General features: G+C 45.1%; 1 protein-coding gene across 1 annotated transcript; it reads left to right on the top strand.

Moving 5' to 3' along the window:
- Positions 1-166: 166 nt before the first annotated feature.
- On the top strand, positions 167-10,524 carry RDH12 (retinol dehydrogenase 12). Its single transcript, XM_058567187.1, has 7 exons — positions 167-274; positions 2,306-2,424; positions 2,924-3,079; positions 3,763-3,867; positions 4,719-4,928; positions 6,653-6,842; positions 9,689-10,524. The coding sequence occupies exons 1-7, from the start codon at positions 207-209 to the stop codon at positions 9,789-9,791; spliced, it is 951 nt and encodes a 316-aa protein (XP_058423170.1). The 5' UTR covers positions 167-206; the 3' UTR covers positions 9,792-10,524.
- Positions 10,525-11,971: the final 1,447 nt, after the last annotated feature.

The raw sequence follows: 11,971 nt of genomic DNA on the forward strand, positions 1-11,971 counted from the left end.
CTGTGCTCTGACAGCTCTCGGATTTAAATAGGATTCTGGGCTACGCTTACAGCTAGGCTGTTGCTGAGCTCCCCGGAGAGAGAGGAGCTAGAGGAGGGAGAAGAAGCGAGAAGCAGCCAAGAGTTGGAGCCAGACCAGGAGCCTGAGCCAGAGTTGGAGTCGAAGTTGCTTTTGCTAAAGCAGCAGCAACTAAAGAAGTTGAAAAGATGCTGGTTATCTTGGGACTGCTCACCTCCTTCCTTTCTTTCCTGTATCTGACAGCTCCATCCATCAGGTTTGTCTTAATTCAGTAACTCATATGATATTTTACAAAGCCCTGAATTGGGAGCCACGGAGCTTGTAAGCAGGTGAGTTCTTAGCTGCTGAAAGAAGAGAAAGGGATGGAGGTCAAGGGAGAGAAAGTCAGGGCAGAAAAGGCAGGAAGGAAGGAGGTAGTTATGGAAACCATGGTGGAAAATGAGAAGGCAGCACCTGGGGCTGAGAGAAGGGGCTGGTTTGAGGTCTGATGCTAGTGGAAGGCTGAGTGGATAACTCTGTTAAGTAGGTTGACAGACAACTTAGGTGGGAGTCCTTGCTCTGTCACTCTATTCCCTTGGGTTTCTCTGAAGGTCTCCCTTTCTTTACTGTTCATAGTCAAGGTGGTCCTGCTGGGTTACCATGGGTGGTCATTGCCCAGGGACTCATTGTTAAATACCAGGCATTTGGGGAAGGAAACAGACTCTCTTCCCTTTGAGACTACCCTCAACTAGTGTTTTGGAATGGTTCTTTTGCTGTGAGATTTCTGGAGATGTCAAAGAAATGTGTGTTCTGAGTATAGAATTTTAAAATTACTGATGATAAAGAAGGTTAAATGGACATATTAGGGACAGAGTGTTGTGCTAGGTCCTGGCGTAGACACCTGGGTTCAAATTCCATTTTTACCACCATTAGCAAGTGACTTGAACATCTTTGAGCCTCAGCTTTCTCCACTGTAATATGGAAGATGTAACAGAATGGCTGAGAGGATTAAAATAAATTCCCTGTGGAAAGTGCTAGTCTAGTGCCTGGAAGTCGGATGGTGCTCAGGGAATGTTAGTTCTGCTCCCCTCCCGTCCTGTTTTTTGGAACTTGTCAAGTCAACTTTATATGAAAGGATGCTGTCTGCACAGAGGTCTGAACAAGGGAGGTTTTCTCTCCATGCACTGATGGCTAGAGAACTCTCAGTAGGATGGCAGAGCCTCTGAAGATGCTGGCTCGCTAAAGCTGGAGAGGAGCCCAAGAGCCGTATTGTATACGGGACCCCTGGAGGTGCTGTTCAGCACTTACTCACCATTGCTGCTTATTGAAGACCTAGGGCTCAGGACCACCGATTCCACTAATGCTCGTCACCCCTATTTTTTTTTTTCGTGAGGAAGATTGGCCCTGTGCTAACATCTGTTGCCAATCTTCCTCTTTTTTTTTTTTCTTTCTTTTTTCTCACCAAAGCCCCAGTACATAGTTGTGTATCATAGTTGTAGAGTCGTGGCTCTTCTATGTGGGATGCCACCTCAGCATGGCTTGATGAGTGGCGATTAGGTCCGTGCCCAGGATCCTACCAGTGAACCCCGGGCCGCTGAAGCTGAACCCGTGAACTTAACCACTTCGCAACCAGGCCAGCCCCACTCATGTTTTTAATGCAGGCTAGAAGAGGTAGCTGTCCTCTGGAAACCTCTAGAGATAAGAGCTAGACATCTTTGTTGTCTAACAAGGTCTCCATTGGCCCTGGCTCAAAGAGCACTTAATCTGTTTGTCCAGATGATCATTTGTAGCTTCTGGGCACATGACCTTCCAACCTGAGCAGGGGAGCCAGAGACTCCCTTACCCACTGGGAAAATGTTGTCCCCTGAAGATTAGCTTCTTTTTTTTTTTTTTGTGAGGAAGATCAGCCCTGAGCTAACATCTGTGCTAATCCTCCTCTTTTTGCTGAGGAAGACCGGCTCTGAGCTAACATCTATTGCCAATCCTCCTCCTTTTTTTTCCCCAGAGCCCCAGCAGATAGTTGTATGTCATAGTTGCACATCCTTCTAGTTGCTGTATGTGGGACGCAGCCTCAGCATGGCCGGAGAAGCGGTGCGTCTGTGCACGCCAGGGATCCGAACCCTGGGCCGCCAGTAGCGGAGCGTGCGCACTTAACCGCTAAGCCACCAGGCCGGCCCAAGATTAGCTTCTTTAGGTCTTCTGACAACAACTGAAAGAAATCCCTCTTTGAGGCTGAATGGATTTTATGGCTCTCAGTCTGGGATTGGGAAGGATGGTGCATGAATGCGTTTGTTTCCCTTGCCTATAGGAAGTTCTTTGCTGGTGGGGTTTGTAGAACAAATGTGCAGCTTCCCGGGAAGGTAGTGGTGATCACTGGCGCCAACACGGGCATCGGCAAGGAGACAGCCAGAGAGCTCGCTCGCAGAGGCAAGTCCTTCCACTTCCGTGTCCACAGGGCAGTGCCTCCTGCCTTTCTCACTGGAGGTTCTGCCCACATTTCCTTGTCCTTCCCCTTGGGCTTGGAGGCTCTAACAAGGAATTCAAAAAGCCTGGGATTCAAGTCCACCTCTGACACCAACTTACTCTGTGGCTTTAAACAAACCTTCCTTCCTCCCTCTCTGCTCCTTCCCTATTACATAAAGTAAGGAAAACAATGATGTCTGTGTAATATTGGTCCAGTCAGTGATTCTGAAAGGAGATACTAAGCAACACTAAATATCAAAGTGTAAAAACCAGTGTTCCCAGCCTGGGATTAAGCCACAGCAAGGAGACTGAGCAGTACTACTCGTGAGAACGCTGAAGGGGCAGTATAGCCACTCACTGCTTAGGGGTGGCTGGGAGGAGGCTCTGTCCACCAGTCCCAAGCTCACTTACTATACTGTTTTTCAGTCCAGGATCTAAACACATTGCTTCTCTTTGTTTTGAGGAGCCCGAGTATACATTGCCTGCCGGGATGTACTGAAGGGGGAGTCTGCCGCCAGTGAAATTCGAGCTGATACAAAGAACTCTCAAGTGCTGGTACGGAAACTAGACCTATCCGATACCAGATCCATCCGAGCCTTTGCTGAGGGCTTTCTGGCAGGTGAGGCCCTGGCGGGTAGCTAGAAAAGCAGACGCTTGGTGTGAGAGTGGCTGCTCCACCCTGGACGATCTCTGAGCCTTACATCAGAACCATCATCCATCCCAGTGGACAGGTTCTGCCACATCAGCCAGCGGGGCAGGGAATTGGCAAGAGGATGGCAGGTGGACAAGCTTGGCAGGATCCTTATCGTCTTTTTGCCTCAGCAGTGGGAAGGTTGGAGGTGTCAGCTCCCTGTCTGGGCTTGTACCTTGGCATCAAGGTGTGGCCCTGATGCCACTCTCTTCTTTCATCCTGAAAATCAACCTTCTGTGGCCACATGCAGTAAAATGAGGTTGTGCTGCTGCCAAAATTCTGCATCTTGGAAAATGACCAGCTTCTAGCAAGGACTATGAAATTCATGGGGGACAGGGACCGTGTCTATCTTGTTTTATCACTGTATGCCCAGTGCTCAGCAGAGTGGGCCTGGCCCAGAGTCGTTACTTGGTGCACATTTGCTGCATGAATGGATAAATAAATGAATGGTGTCCAGGAAGATATCAGTAACTAAAATTATAAACCTAATGACAGTGGTTACTGAATATCACCGAGATACGTCCAAAGGCAAAGAGCAAATTCTCAGGACTGCGACAGGCAGCTAGCAGACTCCTTTGTAACTACAGGGTCTCCTTGGTTTTGCCCTATAGAGGAAAAGCAGCTCCATATTCTGATCAACAATGCAGGAGTGATGATGTGTCCATATTCCAAGACAGCTGATGGCTTTGAAACCCACCTGGGAGTCAACCACCTGGGTAAGTGTCTTTGAGTGACTGAAAAGCAAGGCATACCCCATCTTGTTCTCTGTGGAGAAATGACCCTATACGAGTGCTGAGAAGCTCCAGTGGCCCTCACAGAGCCCAGAATTCCAATAAATTAGACATATTGGTTTTTTGTTCACTATCCCTCTCCTGACCAGTACAAAAAGGTGAGATCCTTCTACTCATACCATTAAGAAACCTCAAAACTTGGGAGATATCAGGAAGAATAATGTCCTTCTTAGATGGGGCTGAGGTAGTGCAAGGCTTGCCAAGCAGGGCCAAGTGTAGGGGGTTCCGGAGTCTGTGTTTGGCTGGAGGGGTCACATCTATAACTGAGGGCCAAGCAAGCCAAGCATTGGTCCATGGAGGAGGCAGTTCTTGAGGACTTGATGTATGAGAGAGTCTGGGGTTCAGAGTCCAAGGTGATGGCTCTAGTGAGGAGATCATGGGACATGACCTCTGATCCTAGGCAAATGTTATTTTTCCTAACTATTCCATCCTTCCTTCTGTATATGAGTGTACCTGGGCCCACAGTTGTGTGATCATGGCCAGAGGGGGGGTTGGAAGCCAGCAGGTGGCGTTTCTCCTGACTAGGGTAAGGGCAGAGGTACAAATACGTACAGATTAAGTCTATATTCCCTTACCTATCGTCTAGCTCTGCCCTTGCCTTGAGGAATCCACTAACTCAGACCGACAGACCTTTAACACTGAGTTACAATTGGCATCAAAATTTGTTCACATCCAGAAGATAGTGAGCTAATGCTGAAGTCCTGTCATCGGCTCCCACACCCTGAGTCTGGGCTGCCACTGCACTCTTCAATCTCCCCTGCTGGTTCTCCTCGCAGGCCACTTCCTTCTCACTTACTTGCTCCTGGAGCGGCTGAAGGAGTCTGCTCCTGCACGGGTGGTGAACCTGTCATCGGTGGTCCACCACGCTGGCAAGATTCGCTTCCACGACCTCCAGAGTGAGAAGCACTACAGCCGGGGTTTTGCTTATTGCCACAGCAAGCTGGCCAATGTGCTTTTTACTCGTGAGCTGGCCAAGAGGCTCCAAGGTAAGTCTGGAGAAAGGGCCAGGGTTTAGATAGCAAAAGCATAGTCTTCGGTCCAGATTAGAGATTCACAGAAATTCTGAAGTCAGAATGTCAAACAGGCACATTTCAGTGGCAGCTCTGTGCACGAAGGAGAATGAGGTTATAAATAGAATAAAAACAGAGTTCTTACCCTTGAGAAGCTTAAAATTGAACAGTTAGGAATCTATAAGTTACCTTACATTTATGTCACATCGTATCTCAATCTATGAACTCATTTGATTTTTCACAACAACCTCTTGCAACAAGCAAAGCAGATGTTGTTATTACTATTTTATGGGTCCAAACTGAGGTCCAAAGAAGTGACTGGCCCAAGAATATATGGCAAGTGAAGGAGTCAGGACTGGAACTTGGGTACTCTGCTGTAAATCCAGGGTGCTTTCTTATGTGTGCCATTAGCTGAGATTCACCCAGGAGCTGAGCTACAGAGCTGCCACTGCCTGGAGTCAGGGAGTGAGGGCTGGATGTCAGTCCCCTGGGACTGAGTTCTTGTTCTACCACATACTAGCCACATGTGCGTATGGACATGCCCCTTTAACCTCCCCCGAATTCATCCCCTCAGCAGTAAAATGAGGTGGGACCGCTCTTAATCCTATGATTCTGTGCTCCCTTCGAGTTTTCAATGAGCTGCTGGCTTTGACATCTGCAAATCTGGGGGACCATTTGCTACAGTGAATAAGCCAGAGTTTGGGAACAATGGTACAGAAAATAGAATGTAGAAGAATAAGGTAATCATTAAAAGAAATAATAATAATGACGATAATAATTGAGAGATTTGTGTGCGCCATGTACTATACATGTCTTCATGCATTTACTACAACATTCCTATGAGGTAGGTGCTATTATTTTACCCCACTCTGCAAATGAAGAGATAGGCACAGATACATTAAGAAACTTAACCAAGCAAGTTTCCTAGCTGAGCCAGGATTCAAATCTAGACAGCCTCGCTCCAGAGTCCATGCTCTTTTCTCCACATCAGAGTTCAGACCGTGGCCCTGCAGCCTGCTGGGTATGACCTTAGGCAGTTTACTTAACCTCTCTGTGATCAGAGCTCCATTTCCTCAGCTATAAATGGACATCTTAATATTGCCTACCTCACAAGCCTCTTTGAGAACTAAATGAGATAATGCATGGAAAGCATGTAGCACAGACCCTGCACATAATAAGTACTAAAAATAGTGGAGGCCCCAAGAGTGTCTTGGGGGCATGTTAACCCCCACTATCTCCACCAGCACCCCTCAATCTACAACTCATAAAATGTGCTTGTCTGGCAAATGCAGCTCAAAACAAGGTCCCAGCCTACTACCTTCCAACCAGGTTCTTCCCCTAAGCACCCCCTATAGTAATTCCAAAGATACCACCCTCAGTAATTGATACTACGACTACTACTACATATTGTTGTTTCTATCATTAATACTTAAGCCAGAGAGTAAAGTTGACATTGAAATAGACGGACCTTCAAGCAAGCACTCCTTTTGGAGCATAGAAAGTTGGAAGGCTGTAGATCTTTCCGGAAGACATCTATGACTTACTAGTCAGATTCTACCTGGTTAAGAGTGTCATCTTTGGAAGCCCAGGTTCCATTTCCTGAGTCCCTTCTTCTCACTTGTGCATTTTGCTGCGGGAGATGAGCTGTTTCCCCAGGCTTGCAGTGTGTCCCTGGTCTAACTGTGCTCTCTTTGCCCTAGGCACGGGGGTCACCACCTACGCAGTGCACCCAGGCATCGTCCGCTCTGAGCTGGTCCGGCACTCCTTCCTGCTCTGCCTGCTCTGGCGGCTCTTCTCCCACTTCCTCAAGTCCGCGCGGGAGGGGGCACAGACCAGCCTGCACTGCGCCCTGGCTGAGGGCCTAGAGCCTCTGAGTGGCAAGTACTTCAGGTGCGTGCAGGCAGTGCAGGTTCTCTCCACCAGCTGTGTGCCTGGTGAGGCACAGGGCTCCCTGGGACCCCGAGTGGCCAAGTTTGTGCCTGATAGTGGAACCCAGGTTTGGGTTGGGCCTGGAAACCAAATGCTGTTAGTACTTTTCCAAGGGAACTTACATTAGACACTTGGCAAGAGTTGCTTTTATATACCTGCGTGCCTCGTTTCCAGGTGAGGTTTGTAGCTTTCTGAGAGCTGTTAGAGAATACTGTGCCTGTTGGTTATGCCTTGGAAAGAATATTAGCAGAGCCTCTGGGTCCTTTTGCTCCTCCTTGAAGCTTTTGGCTGACTTCTTTCATGAATCCTATAATACCACTTAACGCAACGCACCGGGGCAAGATCACCTCTCTTCAGTGTGAACTCTGTCTCCCAGTGCTGCAGGACTGGCACTAGCTGTTGGAAGATAGAAATAGACGGTTCAGTGTTGAGTCTTATCACAAACTCAATGGGCAATCTGAGTTTGGGAGTAAAGAGAAGCTCAGGATTAAATCTCCTTTCCATTCCATGACTTGATCCAGCCCGGTCTGGTCTTCTGTCCCTCTTTGCTTAAGGCTGTTCATTGGTGCACCGTTTATTAAGTGAAGCATTGGGAATTACCTCACTGTCAAACAACAGGGGAATGAATAAATGATAATAGCCAATGTTGCTCAAGGTCTTACAAAGTGTTTGGCACTCTTTAAGTGTTTTACATGTATTAATTCATCTAATCATCATAAGATAGATAATAAGATAGTAAGATGTAGATAATATTATTATCCCCATTTGACAGATGAGAAAACTGAGGCACAGAATAATTAAGTAACTTGCTCAAGGTCATATAGCTTATAAGCGGTAGACCTGGCTCTAGAGCTGTGCTGTTCAATATGGTTGCCACTAGCCGTATGTGGTTATTGAAATACGGCTAGTCCAAAATGATATGTGCTGTAACTGTAAAATGTACACCAGATTTTGAAGGCAAAGTATGAAAAAAGAAATGTAAAATATCTCATTATTAATTTTTTATATTGATTACGTGCTGAAATGATTTGGCTATATTGGGTTAAACAAAATATATTACTAAAATTAATTTCACCCATTTCTTTTGCTTCCCAAAGTATACTTTAAAAATTTTACTAGAAAATTTTAAATTACATATGTGGCTCACATTTGTGGTTTGCATCATATTTCTATTAGACAATGCTACCCTAAGAGTCTGGGTGTTTAACATCACTGCCTTAAATATGTGATAAAATATTAGACAATCACTAAATAAAATATTTTCAAATAATATTTAATTAACAGGAAAATGTTGGTGATATAATATTGTGAGAAAACAACAATATAGAACTATATAATTATTCATTGTAAATACATAGAAAACAGTCTGGAAGGATACACAGCAAACCATAAGTAGTAGTCACTTCCAGGGAGTTTGAGGAAGAGTCAGGGGGAGTGTGAAGGAGGATTTTAACCTTTTACCCAAGGTATTTCTTTATTATTTCAAAAAATTTGTAGATCATATATTTATTTATTACATATACAACTAAAATATACGTTTTTTGGGGTTTTTTTTGCTGAGAAAGATTCGCCCTGAGCTAATATCTGTGCCAATCTTCCCCTATTTTGTATGTGGGTCACCGCCACAGCATGGCCACCGATGAGTGGTGTGGGTCTGCGCCCAGGAACCGAACCCGGGCTGCCAAAGCAGAGTGCGGCGAACTTAACCACTAGGCCACGGGGCTGGCCCCTAAAATATACATTTTTAACAAAAGAAAGATATCCTCCCCAAACTAGATAAAGTATGATCCCAGTTTTGTATAAAAGAAAGAGAGAAAGACTATACATCTATTTTTACACAAAGCACACAAGAGTGTAAGGAAAAGTAATTAAATAATAGACTTTCCTTTTTGACAGTACTGCATTTTCCAAGTGTTGTACAGGACTTTTATAATTAGAAAAAAATACTACTTAAAGAAAAACACGGGGCCGGCCCAGTGGCACAAGCGGTTAAGTGAGCACTCTCCGCTGCGGTGGCCCGGGGTTCACCGGTTCGGATCCAGGGCGCGCACCAATGCACTGCTTGTCGAGCCATGCTGTGGTGGCGTCCCATATAAAGTAGAGGAAGATGGGCATGAATGTTAGCTCAGGGCCAGTCTTCCTCAGAAAAAAGAGGAGGATTGGCATCAGATGTTAGCTCAGGGCTGATCTTCCTCACAATAAAAAAAGAAAAACACCATGAGCACTGTGTTCTGCCCATACCCCCTCATCTAGCCCCCAGGCCTCTGCTGCCCCCAAAACAAAAGAAAACAGGGGTGCTTAGTCTAGGGTTCATGGGGCACAGGTGGGTCTGTGGATAGAATTCAAGGGATCTGTGAACTTAGATGGGAAGATTATTTCGTCTTTAATTTCAGTCATCTCCATGTGAAATTTGGCATTTCCTTCGATTACGACTGTAGACAATGAACTGCAGGAGTGGTTGTGATACCTGTGAGTTTGTCACCAATAAAACTATAAATATTTTCTTGTCACATTTCGTTGTTGCAGATATCTCAGAATGTTACTTCTGCTTGCCACTACTTTGAAATCCAGTGGTTATTAGACCCAGTGCTAGCTCTTGTTATAGAAAACATTAATAAAGAAGCATATGAATTACTATATCATGAATTTGTTCTTAAAATATTTTAAAAATGCATTTCAATACAATTAGTTTTTTTCATCCCACATATTTTATACATTTAGAAATCTATTCTGAGAAAGAGCCCATAAACTTTTCCAGACTGCCAATTTTCACTCCTGGATGTTCACACTCTTTCTCTGCCCTCCAGTGACTGCAAGAGGACCTGGGTGTCTCCAAGCGCCCGAAATAACAAAACAGCTGAGCGTTTGTGGAACGTCAGCTGTGAGCTTCTAGGAATCCAGTGGGAGTAGAGCTGGTGGAAGAGCCATAGCTTTATCAGGCCCAGTCCACACCATAAAGAAAGCGGACGAAGAAGAAGGCCCACCCTGAAAGAGTGTTCTCCTGGCTGACTGCTGTTGCAAATCCTGCCCTGCTCTGGTTCTCTTGACCCTTCTGGAAATCTTTACACACCCAACCCTCTGGTGAGGCTGGCTCATGGCATGAGACAGTCACACTTAGACAGCATTCTTCTCCAAGACTTGCAGAGTCGGCTGCCCACTAGGGCCAGGAGGACTGGGCAGATGCCAGGCTGGGCATTGGGACGGCAGAAGAGCCTGGGAAATTGGGTCAATTTCCTCAACAATACCAGAAATGCCAGCCAGCATGCTCAGCTGAGGAGACAGCAACATCAGCATTACATATTTTCAGAGACTATAGACTGAAACTCTCGACTGATCTCTTTCCTCTGTGAAATGCTAGTCACTGCTCTAAAGTCTGGACCAACTCAGGATTCTTGGCTTAACCTTGGCCAACTTTGGCTCCTTCTGCTGAGCATCCTGGAGCTACTGCGTGAAGCCAGACCTTCGCATTTTCTTTTTCCAATTCTTTTTTAAAAATTAAAAAAAAATGTTTTTTTCTAGCTTTGTTGAGATATAATTGACATATACTATGTGAGCTTAGACCTTCTCATTTTCAAACATGTAGATGGTTTCTTTTTCTAAAGAGTTCTCCTTATGTCAATTTTTAGAGAAAATAAAGACTGTACACTCATCTTATTGCCTTTTTAATTTTCTCAGAGTAGCAAGGGAGAGATGGAACAGAGTGGGGAAGCCAACCTTCTAGTTTACTGAGTAGTATCTCATCCTATCCACCCACCCATAACCTTCTTATAATATTACATCTGAGGGCAAAATAAGATGATTCAGTTGAGTATTTTCTCAAGTTTCTTCCAGTTCTCACATTTTATCATCTAAGAAGTGACAGGAGAGACTTAAATTACACAGATGCTGAGCTCCACTATAAAGTAAGTCCAGAAGTAGTATAAGACTTCATTTAATCTGATATATAGATGCAGGAAAACCAAGCCTTAATACACCCTCTACCTAAAATCATAGCTCTTCTCTCTCTTGGCCCCCTTGCTCTCCTATGCTGCAACCCCAGGTGATCTGCTTCTTGCCTCACGTGCAGAAGGTCACCAAGAAGAGGCAGGCTGATGTGCCTAATCTTTCAGCCAACTGACCCAAGAAGTCATCTTACTGGTTCCAGTTCTAAAGCATCCAAAAGGCATGCTGTGATGAGAATGCCCTTTCCTTCCATAGCAAGTAGACTTTAAAAAAAAAAACCTCTTTATTATGGAAATTTCCAAATAGACAAAAGTAGACTAACAGTATTGTGAATCCCCATGTATTTACCTGTCATCCAGCTTTAACATGGTTATCATTTTGTCCATATTGCTTCATCTATTTCCCCTGTAGGGGACGACGACTATCCTCTACCCACTCTGGGTCCTTTCTGGCTGGGCTACAAAGGAAATTGACATGGGACCGAATAGCAGGAGAAAATCAAAAAAAGCTTTATAACATGTATACATGGGAGAGACCAGGGAAACTGAGAAACTTGAGAAATGGTGGAGGTTCTCATCATAAATAGCATATTCAGGTAAAGACAAAGGAGGATGTTCAGGGTGGGGGGAGTCAGCTATGGGAGATTACCAGAAAAGCACAGTAAACAAGAGTATGCAGATTTAAGTCCTCGGCTTTCGGCTTTCGTGTTGATAAAAGTTTCTAGAGATAAGGTCATCACCCCTTCTTCCCAGTACAGAGAGGGAGATACCTTTATAAATGGAGATTTCCCTTACCAATGTAAATGTCTCTTACAAAGGATAACTTCTACTTTTACTTGGTTTTCAGAGCTTTGATAAGAATGGGCTTAGCAATGACCCTCCCAGTCTATCCATACCCAGCGTTATCCATGGTGATGGCCGGTCCTGGGGACAGGCCTTCTATCATAAGTCCTTTTAGACAGTTAGTGCGAGATGGGGGAGGTCAACATTTCTTTCAGAGAAAATAATAAAGGTAAAGAGACATATTTTGAGGTGGCCAATTCTGATCCCCCACACCCCATGACACTTTTTTGGGGGTGGCGTGGGATATTCTAAAGGACATTCCAGACATTATACATTCACCCGTAAGTACTTTAATATGTGCATCTA

This window comes from Diceros bicornis, chromosome 24, assembly GCF_020826845.1.
Source record: "Diceros bicornis minor isolate mBicDic1 chromosome 24, mDicBic1.mat.cur, whole genome shotgun sequence".
Taxonomy (NCBI): Eukaryota; Metazoa; Chordata; class Mammalia; order Perissodactyla; family Rhinocerotidae; genus Diceros; species Diceros bicornis.

What these genes read in the sequence shown, in the direction of transcription:
- RDH12 (XM_058567187.1), top strand. Translation starts at nt 207, where the DNA reads ATGCTGGTTATCTTGGGACTGCTCACCTCCTTCCTTTCTTTCCTGTAT. An exon ending in CAGAGAGCTCGCTCGCAGAG is followed by an intron (nt 2,425 to 2,923) that starts GCAAGTCCTTCC and finishes CTTTGTTTTGAG; the next exon opens with GAGCCCGAGTATACATTGCC. An exon ending in GCTGGCCAAGAGGCTCCAAG is followed by an intron (nt 4,929 to 6,652) that starts GTAAGTCTGGAG and finishes TCTTTGCCCTAG; the next exon opens with GCACGGGGGTCACCACCTAC.